This window comes from Syngnathus leptorhynchus, chromosome 1, assembly GCF_054491065.1.
Source record: "Syngnathus leptorhynchus isolate UIUO chromosome 1, UIUO_Slep, whole genome shotgun sequence".
In the NCBI taxonomy this organism is placed as follows: Eukaryota; Metazoa; Chordata; class Actinopteri; order Syngnathiformes; family Syngnathidae; genus Syngnathus; species Syngnathus leptorhynchus.
Genome location: NC_141195.1, coordinates 7,246,009 through 7,262,758, shown reverse-complemented (window position 1 = coordinate 7,262,758; position 16,750 = coordinate 7,246,009). Strand labels below are relative to the sequence as shown.

General features: G+C 40.7%; 4 protein-coding genes across 9 annotated transcripts in view; 1 reads left to right on the top strand and 3 right to left on the bottom strand.

The window, feature by feature from the left end:
- Positions 1–180: 180 nt before the first annotated feature.
- snrpg (small nuclear ribonucleoprotein polypeptide G) lies at positions 181–1,549 on the bottom strand. Its single transcript, XM_085925421.1, has 4 exons — positions 1,392–1,549; positions 1,176–1,198; positions 648–772; positions 181–359 (listed from the first exon to the last, which is right to left on the bottom strand). Exons 1-4 carry the CDS (start codon positions 1,421–1,423, stop codon positions 309–311), a joined length of 231 nt encoding a protein of 76 aa, XP_085781547.1. The 5' UTR covers positions 1,424–1,549; the 3' UTR covers positions 181–308.
- Positions 1,550–1,656: 107 nt separating this feature from the next.
- LOC147061654 (uncharacterized) lies at positions 1,657–3,640 on the bottom strand. Its single transcript, XM_085925409.1, has 2 exons — positions 3,480–3,640; positions 1,657–3,190 (listed from the first exon to the last, which is right to left on the bottom strand). The coding sequence occupies exon 2, from the start codon at positions 2,982–2,984 to the stop codon at positions 2,358–2,360; it is 627 nt and encodes a 208-aa protein (XP_085781535.1). The 5' UTR covers positions 2,985–3,190; positions 3,480–3,640; the 3' UTR covers positions 1,657–2,357.
- An 84-nt stretch (positions 3,641–3,724) lies between these two features.
- tbc1d22b (TBC1 domain family, member 22B) lies at positions 3,725–10,686 on the bottom strand. 2 transcript variants are annotated; one of them, XM_085923546.1, is made up of 14 exons: positions 10,387–10,686; positions 9,336–9,392; positions 9,049–9,241; positions 8,692–8,812; positions 8,346–8,513; positions 8,215–8,285; positions 8,004–8,132; positions 7,794–7,859; positions 7,413–7,527; positions 7,185–7,291; positions 7,037–7,112; positions 6,757–6,884; positions 6,272–6,367; positions 3,725–5,817 (listed from the first exon to the last, which is right to left on the bottom strand). In XM_085923546.1, exons 1-14 carry the CDS (start codon positions 10,440–10,442, stop codon positions 5,689–5,691), a joined length of 1,512 nt encoding a protein of 503 aa, XP_085779672.1. In that variant the 5' UTR covers positions 10,443–10,686; the 3' UTR covers positions 3,725–5,688. The 2 variants fall into 2 exon arrangements, with proteins under 2 accessions (XP_085779672.1, XP_085779663.1); XM_085923537.1 differs by having other exon boundaries at positions 7,794–8,132.
- A 54-nt stretch (positions 10,687–10,740) lies between these two features.
- Positions 10,741–16,750, top strand: part of LOC147061651 (myelin transcription factor 1-like) — a 69,550-nt gene continuing 63,540 nt past the window's right edge. For 2 of the 5 annotated variants that reach the window (XM_085916859.1, XM_085916830.1), the window contains exons 1-3: positions 11,004–11,372; positions 11,504–11,574; positions 12,378–12,475. In XM_085916859.1, the coding sequence (XP_085772985.1) occupies positions 11,361–11,372; positions 11,504–11,574; positions 12,378–12,475 (181 nt within the window). In that variant the 5' untranslated portion in view covers positions 11,004–11,360. Of the gene's footprint in view, positions 10,865–11,003; positions 11,373–11,503; positions 11,575–12,091; positions 12,211–12,377; positions 12,476–16,750 lie in introns of those variants that run through there. The other 3 variants (XM_085916849.1, XM_085916840.1, XM_085916867.1) reach the window with 3 other exon arrangements.

The following is a 16,750-nucleotide window of genomic DNA, read 5'->3' as shown; positions in this document are numbered from 1 at the left end:
GGAGCATCTCATATGTATTTGAATCAGTTTGTCATAAGGTCAATACTGCAGTCACAAAAAGCTATCTTTATGCGTTTTGAGCTTAGCCTACATGCACCATAAAAAGTGTATCTTGAGATAGAGTTCACAAGCAGTGATGCAGTAAACTGTGATATTTGAGACATCAACATAAGTACAGACTACAAAGAAAATTATTTATTCACAACAAAGCCATGAAACGTTTTACAATTCAAAAAACAGTTGTCTTGCTTCAGTTTATAAAGTAAAAAAAAAAAAAGTATCCGCACACATGCCCCTTGCAGCCAGTCTCATACTCTCTCCAAGGCCTCCAACATTATGATGCTGTTCCCTCGGATGACCTATGTTTGGGACAGAAATCACAACTGTTACAACCTTACAGGTTGTACAAGCATTCCTGGCTTGTTTAAGTATGATACTGCAAATTCAAATGGTAATACTATGGCTTTTAATATTTACAGCTATGTTTGGTGCACTATAAAATGGAACTAAAACCTACATGCAATCGTAATGAGGGTATTCTGGCAACAACCTTGATTTTTTTTAAGGATGATTTTTTTTAATGTTCTGTCTTCATCTTTGAACGAGTACATGGCAATGTACAAGAAGTAACGCTGGATAGTACTGACCACCATGCCAATGGTATGCTGCTGTCCTCCTGGTCCCATTTCCAGAGTGTCATCCACCACCAGGTTCATAAACGGGTCAAACCCTCGAAGGATGCCCTGTACATGTCTGCCTCCATTTAACTTAACTAAAACACACAAACACAATCAAATGCATTTAGAATGAACTGCTTAAAGGAATACACTGCTGACAAAATATTGTGAGGGCAGATGAATCCAAAGTTGAGTTGTTTGGGACACACACACACATGAAAAATATTGATGCCATTCAAGTTTATCTCATATGAGGGAGGGAAAAACAGTTAAGAGAATCTGTGGACAGCTCGCTACCATCAATGGAAAAACTAATTCAGTGATATTTTGATAATTTGAGGCCACCTTTCCAACAATTGAATAGGGTTTGGCAACATAACAATGATCCAAAACTCACACACACGTCCGACTTCTTCCTCCATGTATTTAATGCAAATATGAAACCATGTAACTGTTTGGTAAAAAAAAAAAAAAAAAAAAAAAAAAAGGCGTACTCACGCGAAAGTTTCTTGTCCATAAATCTAAAAGAAGAAAGGCAACAATAGTTAACGTTCCAGAAGTCAGGTGAACGTACAAATGATCGGCTAACGCTTAGCTTTATCTCGCTCGATTTTTAAATGGCGCCATGGCGGCGCGGTTATTTCGGCCAAATGCAAACATTCATTTACAAGACAAACGAAGCACAGAAATAGCTGAGAGTTTATTACAACTTACTTTTTCAGCTCGGGAGGGTGCGCCTTGCTCATTTTGTCTTTGTTACTTTACCGGCAAACAGAAAGAATCGTCGCTTTTACGATTCAGAGCCGCGAGAGGAAACGTGCGCTGAGCAAACGGAAGTCAAACTGCTATTTCCTAGTTTGAGCATTATGGTCATACTGCCCTCTTTCGGATTGGCGTATATTAGCACAACTTCAAAACTTGTAGAAATTTGATACTATTCACTCATATATGACAACGATGGAAAATTACAGCAATCAGCATTGTTGGTCAGTGGAGATTTTAAAGCAGTTTGTTCTCCAACTCATTTTGATGTCTAAAATAAGTCAATATCGATCAAATCCAGGTGAGAAAACATTAAATAGTATTCACTCGAGAGCAGTTTTATTATGACTGCAGTGAAAAACAACAAACCAGTGATCAATGTGAAGTTTCAAAAAGGTAGAAAGCAATATTTCATAGCTGCTGTTAGAAAACAGTAGCTAGGAACAAAAAGGCACATTCAACAAAACAATCATACAAGTGGCAAGACTGACAGTCTGTACAAGTTGAGTTATTTTGGCATATCCTCGACACTGATAACTGCAGTACGTGTTGGTTGAATCACATTTCACATGTCCCTGAAATTGTTAACCCTCTCATATCAATGATAATGTTGCCAGAATTTAGTCTCATTAAAAAACTGAAACCGTGGATAGTTTCAGTGTAAATATCCACACTTGTGTTTCATAATTTTTCATCGCATGTGCACTAGGATTTTGACAAGCTTCAAACTCGTAATGAAAGATCAATCGGTGTAAAAACCTTTCGGGTAAAATCAGCTTTCTGAATCACACTATACATGACGATCTACCACATTCAATTCTGACATTTGCCAAAAAATATTCACAAAATCAACAAGATTACATATTTTGCTGTTCTCTTCTGCTTGGATAAAAAAAACACACTCCAATCCCTGTCGGTCTAATCTTCTGCTTCCTCCCTGGCTATTAGGTGCTCCTGACAATGTTCAAGGAAGGTGTCCAGTGCTGAGAAGCCCTCCTGACAGGGCACACAGTGATAAGCGCGTTGCCTTCTTGATGCCGGCTGCTCGAAGGTGTCCATCTCTTCCGTGCATACGCTGCACTCTCGCCTCATTGTGGAGGCGTCATGGAGCTCCACGTGTTGCCTCAGCTGCGACTGCAGAGGAAACACCTCAGTGCAGGAAGGGCATGGAAACTCTCCTTCCACTTCCACATCGTCATCCTCCTCTTCCACCTCCTGCCAGGGCCTCCCTGGACCGGGCCGTACAGTCTTGCTGCCTTCAACTTCATCGTCTGGTGTATGCTCTGGTAATTTGGTGTTTTTGATGTTACCTGTGGGCTGACCTTTTTTCATGGCACTGACACATGAAGTCGCAGTGTAGTGGGCATTCAGAGAGAGATGATGGAGGAAGAGCCTGCCGCATATCTTACACGGATAGGCATTTTTTCGCCTGCGCTTTCTCGCTGCCGGCTGAGTCTCGCTCACTGATGTTCTCTTCATATGTGACTTAATGTTGTGCTTCTCTTTCCTGTGCATGTAGAGTTTAGAGGTATGCCTGAAGACCATGTTGCAGAAGCACCACTTACAATCTGCTTTTTGAATGGGATTAGTGGATTTTTAACATGATTAGATCTTCTCTGAGGTTGGTCTCCTTGTGGCGTTGTTATCTGGCCTGTGTGCAGAGGGGGAATTTGTCTGCGGGAACAAGTTTGGACTCTGGTTCTGCTGCAGTTGAACGACGTCTGGGTGCTTTTGTGAGTTCATCCACACACCTGATGGGAATACAAAGTCAGACACAGGAATGGTATAGCATGGTTCACGTAGCCACGGGAATAATGAGATAAAGACATAAAAACGAACGGCCAAACGTGCTGGCTTCTCTCTCCTTCTTTGACACGTCAATATTGATCTAAATTCACAAATCGGGCAATAATGAACTATGAACGCGCTCGTCGTAACATACGACTTTAAAGACCAGTCTGTTCACTAGCGTGTGGCTAACGCTAGCGAAAGATTTACATTGAGAATAAATTGTATTTTCGACAAGAAAAAAATCCTTACCTTATCACCTAAACATACGTAGTTGCACATCTGAGTAATCCAAGCGAACAGATTGTAACATTGTGGAAAATATGGACATATAACACGAAAGGCACGCTAACGCTACTGTAAAGTTTCAGGGGGCGTTACTATATTGGTCAATATGTGACGTCACTTGCTGATATCCAACCAGCGTTTAGCGCAGTACCCAATTTTTGTGCCTTTTATTGGTTCCACATAAATCCAAATTGACCACACAGACAACGTGACTGGCCGAAATTCAGATCGATCGTTTAATATAAACAAGTAACACTACAGCAAGTACTGTAATAATTAAATTTGTCCTTTAAGGCTTAAGTAAACGTCTGCTAATTCAACAGCGTGTATTGACTCAAATAAAGATTTGGCATTGATTGAACACAAGACATTCATGAACAGATTTTGATTTGGTCAGATAAAGTAGGAAAAAAATAATCATGGAATGAACAATATCTCGATGGTAGCCAATAAATGTACGTGAAAGAATAACACTCATAGGTAGGGAGTATATCTTAACAAAAGCAAAAATAAAGAAAAACTGACAGAAAATAATGCCTAAACTGTATTCATTTTTTAAAATGTAATTTAGGTACAAAGGTTGTATGGGTGCCGAACTTAAATAAAGACAGTAGAAAAGCCAAATGATTTCCTGAACACACAAAAGAAAAAGAAAAAAAAATTCAATAGCTGCCAGAAAAAACAGGCATCCAGTCCACAACAAATTTGACATCATCAACACCACGAGTAAATATTTACTTGGTCAATGATTAGATGAGAAAAATAATAACAATATTAAATTTTCATTTAAGAGATTAACGTACCAATCCGAATCATCATTTGCTGTTCAAATGATCTCCTGTATTGACCAAAATTGATTAACAACCCACCAATTTACATTCATTCCAAAATCTCCTGGATTATTTCAAAAAGTGGCTACAAGTACAACCTGGCCAAACAAAAACAGCAGGACTGCTGATGAAGCAATTTTGTCACACCATACTGTAAATGACAGGACTACAGTACATGACAAAGATATCATCACATATTGTGAGCGGTGCAACACTGCTTTCAAAGAACTGACTCAAGTATTTGGACTAAATGAAGTTTAAATACACACTAGTACGCTTCAGTACTATTGACTAAATTACTTAACCCCCCCTGCATCAAAAGCCAACAGGGCTAATGAACAAACCCTGGCAAAACCTGCTCTTGAAGGTAAATCATGCAAAGACTGCTTGTTGGCAAATATTGACTAAAAGATCAAAAATATGAAGACATGACCACATGACCAATGATTTCTCTGTGGTTTGAAACTCAAAAAGCTCAGACATTTCGGTATAATGCTGTAGCCTTACGTGGCTTTGGGAATGGCATGAATTGTTGTTTAATGACCTCAAACGAAATATTAAAATATTGTATTTTAAAATAATGTGTTACTTCAATCATAAAGTAAGACCAACTAAACAATAAATGCTAAAGCTATATGAGCTCAATTTCCCTTCAGGCAGTTAGAGCCCCTGAAAATCACAAGTAAATCACATTTCAGACAAAAATGCTTTCTGACAAGGTGAAATGTAACATCAACATTACACGATTAGTCTGCTGCTTGTGTACCTGTAAATATAATAACAAAGCATGTAGATCATTCCAAAACATGCTAATCTTGAGATTAAGATCTGTTCTTCCTTTGATTAGCTGATTGTGCATTGCAGATAAATCTTCCGGTTTCTATTCCGCTCATGCTCATTTTAAGTGAAATAAATCCTAAGAGTTGGGAGTTAAACAGGTTTTATGTTATTTTTAAACTCTTTAGAGCGTTGAATTATTCTCAATGTTAGACTTTTAGATTCTAAGTTCCTACCTCACAGCCAATATCCAGTATTTATTAAAACAATAACTTAAAAAACTCTGTAAAAAATATAAGATGTACACCATCATTGATTAAAAAGATGATATCAAACACATTCACCATCCATGGAAATCAAAATACTCTGAAAACACATTAAACATGGGAAACAATCAAGAGCTGCGTCAATGGAGCAAGACGACAGGTGTTTGTGTGTGCTTCTATGTAACATCCAGTGTTGAATTGCAAAAGATTCCCCGTTTTCACAGGACTGCTTTTGCGGGCTCATTGGAAGGCTCGCAGACAAATGTTCAAGCACGTTCTAGAAAGCTATAAAGAGGAGGCCTATCTCTTGTAGTGGCTGGGCGCATCCGCAAACATATACTTCAGTCTGTAAGCTTCAGCCAGAAGAAGGCCAACTTCTTCGTTACCCCAGTGGATTGTGGGAAGATTCTGTAATAGTATTAGGAGGCCCTGAAGAGGAAAAAGAACATCAATTTCAGGTCCAAGCAGAAAGTTCTCCTTTATGACAATGACCCAGAACAGAAGAACTAACTGAAGACATTTTATAATTGCTCAGCTGGAACTCAAAACTTGTAAATGTGTGGAGTGACCTGTGTACAGACCACTTACAATCCAATCAATAGAAGTGTTATAACATGGGAACATGCATTTTTTTTCCAACTAATTAGAATTTTTAACAGGGTTGTTTGTGTAAGACTAGACATTTCACATCCAATGTGTTTGATTTAGTTGGTTCCAAGTGAACAAGTAGAAAATTAGAGTAATGGTCAAATTGTCAGGTCGACTAACTGTCATTCAGAACAACAATGTCGAGCTTTACGGTTACAATAATTCATCTTTGGATCGATGGAGTATTTGAAAGTACTAAAGGAGTCTGACTGAAGTGGCAAAAAGATACGCATACCTGAAAGTCAACCATGGAGAGAATTTCTTTGCGCCACTCAATGAGAAAAGCGGCACAGACATACAAGTGAAAGTGGGAGAACCCTTCTGCTTCAGCCTATGGGGGGAAAAAACAAAACAAATGAAAAGCAAGCAGAAGTTATTCATGACAGTCTTACATTTCTGTCTTTTATCATTTTTAAAAAGCACTTTTTTCTCAGTGCAGTGCTGTGTATGAATAAAGTTAATTTTGACTAAATTATTATGCACGTCATTCAAATTAAGGGAGTTTCTATTTAAAAGGAAAAAAAAAAGCCAAAAGTAAACACAAAGCTACACTGGCTGGGGCTCAAACCCATGGCCACCCTTCAGAGATAAAGCCAAAGCATGTTTATTCTAATATTTCATTTTAATTTTCAAGGGAAGGAGGGCGGTGCCAGAGCGCCCTCTATTGACGAGTCACCCCTGCTACACAGACTACTTCAATTCAGAATCACACTAAGTCACCTGGTAAGTATCCCAGAGGCGTATTGTGCAGCGCAGTGGCAGCTCCCTCATCAACAGATTGTTCATCCACCGGAAAGCAAATTGTAGATATTCCACTTCATATTTTTTGAAATGATTGTGAATGTCCTCTGAAGGCAGAAACACACACACACACACACACACACACACACAGCTCAATTTCAACATGAATTCATGGGCTAATATTGTACAGGCTCCATTGAAGAAAACACTTTTTGCAGGCCTGTTTTACAGTGAAAACGGTGGCTGATGAAGAACCTACCATCGATCCGACTGACAAGTTCCTCTAAAGCTTTGACTTTGTTCTGGATTCCCGGTTGAGCGAAGGTGTAATTATCCTAAAACAACAGCAATTTTCACAACCAAAGCACATTTGAAGACAATGATAAACTACCAATGCACGTGCAGACCTGTATTCCGTCCAGTAGTTTGCTCATACACCAGAAGCTGTCAGCCTCAATGTTTCTCTGAATGTCCGGAGACAAAGCAGCCACTTCAAAGTTTTCCATGTCCTCCACTAGAAGAACAAACGACACCGAATGACACCAGACTTATCTGCCATTTGAATAGCATTTTTAAAGTAGAGGATGTTAAGCAGAAAACTCTGGAGATTCAGATTTTCCCCATGGGAAACTTACTGACAAACTCAGACAGGAAGACTACGAAAAAGGGTGTGACCAGATCATTAATCCCTTGGACATAACCACTGGCCGGGTGTCGGATAGCCCAGATGAAGAGGATACGCTCAAACACCTGAGAGATGACAACACTATTTGAAAAATCCCACGTAAAAATGTGTTACAAGTTCAATTCTGTCCAATCAATTTACATTCTAGTAAATGGGAATAGGAATGGATTTATCAATCCTTTTGGGCTCGTTTGTTCGAAGATTCCATGAATACTGTATTTCAATTTATCTCGCAGTTTATACAGAGTGGGTGTGGTTAATATCATTAGCTCAAAATTCCTTTGCGTACATATATTGAGGGGATGAAGCATAATGTGAGCTATTTAGTTACCTCTTGCACCACAGGCTGCTGGAACAATGGAATCAGAGGGTTGGTCCTTGGAATGTCGATGTGAATCTGCCAAGAGGAAACAAACATACAGGCTTCATTCCTACAGTGAGTATAAAGGATGCGCCGAAATGAAAATTTTGGGCCGAAACTGAAAACAAGAAACCGGAGACTCAAAAGTGAAATTCCAACGCCGCCCCGGTGAAACCGTACCTGTCGGTATGTGTCTTTGTAGTGTTCATCTGTTCTGGAGTGGTAATATTGCAGAATGAAGCCAAAGTATTCCTCTCGTTTCCTTTTGAGCACAAGCTCCCTGCGCTCCTTGTTGGCTGGCAGGTAACCCTTTTCGGGAGCGAAGACAGGAGAGGTGCTATCTCAAAACAAGCTGAAAGTCAACTCAGAGGCTACTTGCGATGCCGCTTACAGAGAGGAGCCTCCACGTGATTGGACGGACTTCCCTCGGTATGCCTGACCAGCTGTGCTTTCGCAGCTCCTCTGAAAGCAATCGAGAATTGCCATATACTCATCACCACACGCGCGGAGATGATGTCCTACCAAGGTCAGTGTTGGCACTAGCCAGCAGTTGCTTGAATTTGTCCAGCCGGCTCTTTTCCCGCACTGTCATGGGAGGTGCTCCTGATGCGTTCTGGTCTGAAATGCGAGCCACCAGAGGGATGACGGGTCGAACAGGGAGAGACTGTTGCTTCTGCAGTGTGGAGTGAACTGTGGAAGGTCAGAAGAAGCACTGATTTGTAGGCAGCCAAATATTTGACATTTGCCTTTTAAATGAAATAAGAAAGGCTAGATGTCATTGCAACATCCCCATAAGATTCCAATTACAAATCACCTGCTAAGATGCTCAGCGGTTATTCAGGTTAAACTAAGTCAAATCATCTCTTACCTGAGGATGTAGTGAGGTGGATCTCGCTGTTCGACTTGACCACCTTGCTATTTGCAAGATCGTGCTCCGTGTCTTCCTCTGTTGTGTGTGAATTCCCACTTTGGGTGACACCAGCCGCATCCTGATTTTCAATAAACAATACATCTTTATTGATAAAGCGCTTTCACGACAGCTTTTGGCGTAACAAAGTAATTTAATCACTATGAATATTTTCTCAATTGCCAAATTGTACAGGAAGTACGCACTGTAAAATTGTACATTTCAGATATGCCAGTATGTTATTTTCCCTATGTTCTAGTGCACATGATTTATATTTATTATATGATAAAAACTAAAAATGTGTTATCAAGCGGCTACCTGCTTCTGGGTCAATGCAGAACGCAGTCCAGATGGAAGAGAAGAACACAGGGCGGGGCCACTGAGAAAATCCTCCTCCTCCTCATCGTCATCAATGTCCCAAGCATCGTTTGTGCTCCGAGCAAACTCATGGAAGCTTGATGTCTTTTTAGACTTGAGATTGTTTAACTTTGGCTTTGTGTCTTTAGGATACCTGTATGTAAAAAAAAAAAAAAAAACCCAGTAAAAAAAGAAATCAATTTGTTATCGTACTTCCCGGTGGTGATTGACAGCATGAGAGCACTTACGAGCGTCGCAGCCGTGGGTCAAGAGGAGGATGCTGCGCTCCGTAAACAGGCTGCACACTGGAGAAGACCACAAGTGACGTGCAGACATGTTTAAACAACACAAATACTTATTGTCTGTGTTCATGGCAAGAGTCAACAAAGAACATTTATCACCAAAGAAAGATGACAAACATCTGATACCTCTGCTTGTTATTTTATCTTTGAACCTAATGTCAAACATAATCCTTAATCCTAATCACAATCATAATCAGCGCTTCACTGCACATGGGGGCAAAAAGCCGTGGTCATCTTTTGCTGAAAGGATGGGAAAGTGGCTGAGACTTGGACCGACTTATGATGTGACAATGGCTGTCAGTCAAGACTTGTTTTATCAGGAGAAAGCCAAGAAGAAGGGAGCAGACGTCGACGTTGAGTTCAAGTAGAATGCTCGGGTTTCCAGTCTTCACATCCTCTTTGGTTTTAGTGTGCGTGCAAGTCTTCAGGCCAGAGTTTGAGACAAAGGCAGCAACACCCTTTTGGTGCAGATCCTCTCTGCCTTGCCTTGTCACACGTGACTTATCTTTATCAGCATAACATTCAGCATTTAGGTCAAACGAGCAGACAAAGAAAACACAGAGTGAAACTGCGAGACTCTCCAGGTCCGGAGATTAATGACAGCGATACAAACTATCTAGTCAGCGCTAGTTAGCCCAATGCTAGCAGTCTGCCAGTGGGCCAGCAAGAGTGTATATAGCGGGCGAGTAGTGAATGACAGAAGCCGTAAGAAGACAGAGTAGATTCTGCCAACGAATGCCAGGGACTCATTTTAATTGATGTTGACAAATATAGACAACGTAACTCCAAAAAAGGGTAGAAAGAAAAAGTCAAGGTGAAGGAATTTAACTACCCCAGCCAAAACAGCTCATCTGCGGCACATCGCCGACGTACATCCACAACCAGTCCAAAACATAAAAGGCAACTACTGAACGTTACATTTCGTGTCATGTCAAGTTATACAATTCACAACAGGACATAAAACAATAAACGGAAGGGCGAGAAAAGAAAGTCCTACCTTCCGGGAACCTTAGAATTTCTCCTCCAAAAATTGATCCTGTTCTCGGTGGCCATACTCTGTAAAGACAGCCCTCCCTTAGGCCGACATTGACATCGGCTCCCCGCACCAAGCAACCACGAGGAAAACCCTTCCGTCAGCCATTGACGACGACTCGGTTCCCCTCTGCCTGGTTTTGGATGGACGGTGGAAAGGAAAGCGGTTTAGTTCCGAAAGTGACGATGTGGAAGATAGGAGAAGATGGAAGTCGCCATCTTGGCGCACACTGACTGAAGTCAGGCTTGTGGCTGGTGGGCGGGGCGAACAGGTGTAGCGCAGGCAGCCAATGGGAGACAGCGAGGGAGGGTCCTGGATGGCGTTATAAACGCGCACAACCAAGAAACGTTATAGAAACTTTGTTGTTGTTAAACTACTTTGGTCCGCGTTCACAATGCTCACCCGCTTGCCGTGTTGAATATGTGTGGCTTTTTACAATCAGGTAGGGATCACAAACTTTGATTAATAAAAAGTCGTAGATAAAAACAGCGGTGTTTATTATTAAGTCAAGAAAATCCATTCACTGGAGAAACTTTAGGAGTAAAATCGAATATACTTTGCTTTAGAGCTGAGGAAGAGTGATAAAAGCCCCTAAAATGCTACAGGAAAAACGGAAGTTGATTTATTGTAAAAGAAATCACAGACCATGAATGAAAAATCTTTCTTCTGCATTTTGGACAATTGGTTGAGGTTACTTCTTTTTTTTCTTCCTCCAATGCTGCGTTTAAAGCTTCAAGCCACACGAGGGCATACTTTCTTTGTTGCACATGAAACCGCACGCTGTTTACAGTAAATATTCCTTTAACTGCTTTTTACGTCTTCATGTAGTAAGCAGTTTAGAAAGTAAGGTAACCATAATACTAACCAATCGAGCATCTCTCTTTGTGCTTTGAAGTGATCTAAAAAAAACAGAACTAACTTGATTCAATTCAAGGCACATGAACTTTCAGGTCAGTGGCTCTTATTCAAATGCAGGCAAATGGAGATTTTTCAGTTGTGGTTTTTTTTCCACGTTGTCTTTCACGTGATAGTCTCATATGGTATTTGAATTGCAGGTGCTCTTTGCTTTGTGTTTGTTTAGGAAAATCACTGCAAATCCCCCTTGTCTTCACATACGCCAGTCTCCAACAAACATCTACGGGCTAAATACAGGTGAGCACGGGACGACAAATTCTTACATTTTTGAAATAGATGGTGAGTTTGTTTTACCAGGCTTGGAATAGATGCCAGTTGCTTTTGTGTAACATTCTCACAGAGAATAAAGCCATTCATTTTCTGCTTATGCCATACCATAGTGATTTTCAAGTGATGAAGAAAGAATTTGAAGTTTGCCTTGAGCAGATCTTGTGACTTTTTGCTGCTGTGATAAGATGTGAAGTGGCCACTTGACAGAAAATAGATGATTGCATAGAGGAGATGCATCAATTCGGTCACACAACAGAACAATGATGAACTGTGTGACCAAGAGCTTGGGGCTCAACTTTTTTTTTTTCTGCATCGATGGAACTTTTTACGGAAGGACTACTTCTCTGTCATAGAAGAGGTTTTATATTTCGATAAGCATTCACTTTAAATCTTACCTTATTTAATACTTAGTAGTATTCATATTTTTAATATATTTGCATGATATTAAGCGTATGATGTATTTATTTATTTTTTTGAATGAAAGGAAAATAAACCTCTTTCAACTTCTACGACACACAGAAAAAAAGTTGTGGAAAACTTTATGAGCAGAAGTCAGGATTTACTTTGAAGTGAGCATTATTCTGAAACTTTATAAATGCGAAGGTAAGTTTGTGTCTTTGAGTCATGCCAATAAATGTTACGTGATATCATTATGTTGAAAATGTGTTCTACAATTTTAAGATGTGCTTTATTGTTGTGAGTGAATGGACAACTGTAATCCAACGCTTAATGTACCGACCGAGAGAAATTCCTTTCTGATTCTTCTTTAGGCACATGGTGATGTTTGAAGTCAGCGGGTCACCAATAACTGCTCTCAAACTCTTTCACTGTGACCAAGCCATGGAGGATTCTGTCTTCTATGAGAAAGGTAAGAAGCTGATGATGGATGATGGGAAGTCACTTTTGTTTGAGAGTTTGGTTTGTCAGTATATCTGCCTCACTGAAAAAAGCCATGAGATTATAAATTGAGTCATGAATGAGCGACTCACTTTTCATATCATAATACACCTACAGTGCATACGCATAATACACACTGCGTAACTTTAATGTGTTTAGTGGACCCTGTCACGGATAGAAAAAAAAAATATATCGACCATTGTCGGAGTGAATCACAAGTCTTCAATTTTATGGTAACTAAAAATTGGTGAGGCGGCTCGGTGGCACGTCCACCTCACAGTTAGGAGGGTGCGGGTTCGATTCCACCTCCGGCCCTCCCTGTGTGGAGTTTGCATGTTCTCCCCGTGGGTTTTCTCCGGGCACTCCGGTTTCCTCCCACATCCCAAAAACATGCTTGATAGGCCGATTGAGCGAGCACTCCAAATTGTCCCTAGGTGTGAGTGTGAGTGTGAATGGTTGTTTGTCTCTGTGTGCCCTGTGATTGGTTGGCAACCAGTTCAGGGTGTACCCCGCCTACTGCCCGATGATTGCTGGGATAGGCTCCAGTAAGCCTGTGGGGACAAAGTGGTTCGGAAAATGGATGGATGGATAAAAATTGGTGCTCAACACAACTTATGAGCAAAGTGAGGCAGTCAAACACTCGTGAATGAATGTCATATCGGGGTCATCCAGATGAAGCTGTGTCTCTGTGGACCAAAACTGATCACAATAGCAAAATGACTGCCAGACGTCTGTCACACTATTTCACACATTATGGGGAGTCGAGTCGGCTCAGTTAAATGAAGTTGGCACACTGAGCGGGCATTTGTATTTCTTTCTACGACATGGATGCTTGTGTAAGTCGCAGTCACCAATGCTGCAAATCTTTTGGAAGATTTCCATGTGACGTTTAGCTGGTCAATTTGGGGCACTTCCTATCAAATAATTAGTGAGAATAACTTGCTCCTCAACAGTGTATAATCAATGTAAAAGCTATTTAAGTGAAAAACAACAACATGAATAATAAATTGGAAAAAAAATCATATGATTACATCCCACCCCTACAACATTTAGTTCCTTATCCTAGACAAGACAAAATATTTCCCAGATGACTCGCAATTCACTTCTAAATGATTCCAAAGAAAAGCTTCTACCTTTGATCTGCTTGCTACATCTGTACGGTTAGTTAATGAAGAACACAACTCCAACTACATGGCATCCACATAAATGGGATCTAAGCCACATACCCAATGAAAAATAATGGAAAAGTGGCACCTCAGAGGAATAGCTCCATTGATTGGATGTATAATGTAAGCCCTGACTGGCACCTGCATCTGAACATCTGTGATTTCTCTCTGATTAGACTTCAAATTGCAATTATTTTTTCTATCAATAGCGCACGTTAATGAGACTTTTTTTTTTTACCCCCGCCATGGTCCCAATCGCCATGCACCGTTCACGGTTTAGTATGGAAATCTGTGCTTGTTTCTCCAGAAGGCTGGCTTGATCACGGGTGCTGGGCGACAGCTGCACTACAAATCAGAGCCCATTTACTAGTGACAGAGTCATTAAAGCCTGCTCATCTCATAAAACACAATGCACATGGTCAAATACCACTCACTCCATTCACACTCATAACTCAGTCTACTGGGCACACACTCACAGATCCCATTACCGTTGCACACAATCCCTCACAAAGTTAAACTGAGCATGCAAACTAGAATAGCCATAAGGATGATAATAATGGTAATGTCACAGAGGTAAAGATGTATATTTGGTGCAGAACAGCAGTGTGTATACGGCGCCACGCTGGCTGTACGTAATTATTGCTTTCAGATGTAGCTACGCAAAACACAGGTTGGATATGGAATATACTATTTGTGCATGCATATACAAGGGTGTCCCATTATTTTCCATACATAGGAAAAAAAAAGCCATTTTTATTTATATGATATGCTTTACTTGACTACCATTGTTTTAAAAATGCATTTCAAAGCGTGTTCTCCACTGCTGAAAAACATCTATTACCTCAGCTGGAGTTACTCTATGCTTGTAATGACATTGGTGATGGGTTCCTTCACATGATTTATGTTTTGTATCTTTTCTTGATACACCTTGGCCTTCAAATGCCCCCAAAGATAAAAAAAAAGAAAGAAAAAAAGCGGAATGAGATCTGGGAGGCCACGACAACCAATCTAAGAAGCAGGAAACTGGTGATCAAACCACTGAGGCATAAATACCACAGTCGGGTGGAAGTCTGACTCGGTGAAAGTAAACAGGGAAGTTAACATCCTTGTTCAGCATGAATAAAAATAAATATTTTCCCGCAACATTTTAAGATACTTCCCAGCATCTAGATTTCCCCAGACCACATAATTTGGTTACTAGCAAGAATTCTTCCAAAAAATGCTGATAAACATTCAATTATCAAAATATTATCTTGTGTATAGTTTTATGTATTACTTAGTATAGAACGTTAGTGGGAAACTCATGAAATATATGAAACTCCAAATGCTGGACTGTAAATTTGCTTGTGTTGACTGTAGTTTCAAATTGTAATATCACCAATCACCACTAGATGGCCGACATGTCTTATACTCAAATGTGAGTTGGCCCATTTCTTTTGCGGATTTGGAATCATATGCAGCCAACGTTGTACCGCACTAATATTGAAATTAAAATGTTGAATTTTTGTGACAGGAAAAAATGCACAAATTAGTTTGTTATTTTATTGTTTGCGTCAAACCTTTTCTAGTTGTATTGGGATGGACTGGATTTTTTATACGCGCATGGAAAATGTACACTAAAAACGGGAAATTTATTCAGAGCACGAATGCGAAACGAAAAGTAGTATTTTTTCCCATACATCTGGTTGCGTACCCCAAGTAGCACTGATAATAAAGTGTGGCCCCTCCAGCATTAAGTTGCCCAATGTAGCTCGCTATTCATCTCGCCGAGTAATTTGGCTGCAGTCCAATGTGCAAACAGCAGATGTCACTGTTTCAAAGAATTCAATCACTCGCCCCCCCCCCCTATACATCATATTGCACTGTACTTATACATTCAATGGTTGTATTAATGTGTGCGCTTTACTTTGCAGGCAGCTACGCACCTTTAACCTAAATACATTTTTGGGGGCGGTTGGTGGTGTCAGTAAAATTCTTACCTTATTTATGCCATATCGAAACAACATGTTTGCGAAGCCGATTTCCATCCCGCTCGACCTTAATTCAAGTTTCAAATGATTTCTCATTACCTGCTCTCGGTCATTTAGTCCTCTCTGCTCATTTCTAGTTATTAGCCACAGCAGCCGTTCCACTCTTGTGTGTGTGTGTGCGGCACCTTGTTGACTTTAGCCTCATTAGAAGGCCAAATGAATATGACAAGTTGTGACATTAGACCACAGCTGGAACGAATGCGCCAGCCACTCATTCTTCAGCATAGCTAATTTTTCTCGCCCCGCTTTCCGCACATACATTGATTCGTTGCTCACTTATTTTACGGCCAAGGGTTTGATTTGTTTGCGGCAATATTGGAAATGTAGACGGGTATGTGTTTTGAATTGGATTGCACGCTTTGATGCTGAGATAGATTGTAAACTGTGATTTTATTAAATCCTTCATTAGGATTCATCAGCGAGATTGAATCAGAGAAAGGTCACTGTGCAGATGCACCCCCCACCTCTCCCTTTTTTTTTTTTGCTCCATCTCCCCTTGTGTATACCCTCGCTCCCTTGTTTACCCCCACCCCCCCCTGCTTCCACTTCCACACTACCGCAAAGTGGACTGCATGGCTCGCAAACATCATTTCTCTCTTGAGCTCTCTCTTCCCATGGTGGCCCTTGCCTGAAACACATTTGCAACAAAATCAGGGAAAAAAAAATAATCATCACAGGCCTGCGAGAGAAACACAAGGTGAAAGTGACATTAGCCCCCCCCCCCCCCCGCACCCCCCAACAACCACAGAGGCTGGCGCCAGTGGGACGCCGGTGCCAGAAATCATTTGTATACTCTCATTTCTACAAGCGGCCCGTGATGTTGCTTACTGCTTAGCGAGCAGATGACTTTCAGAAAGAGGGCAGAATTGGAAGAGATGGGGGCGACGAGGAAACAGAAGGGGGGCTGATGAGCGTGAGGATGAGGGGAGGTGTGGCAATTTGCCGGCGTGAGGAGTTGGATCTGAAATTGAGGGAGAAAATGTGTGCGCCATATGTCAAGTTCCACAAAAGAGAGACAGTGTGTGCCTATACTGAGTCTACTGGCACAAT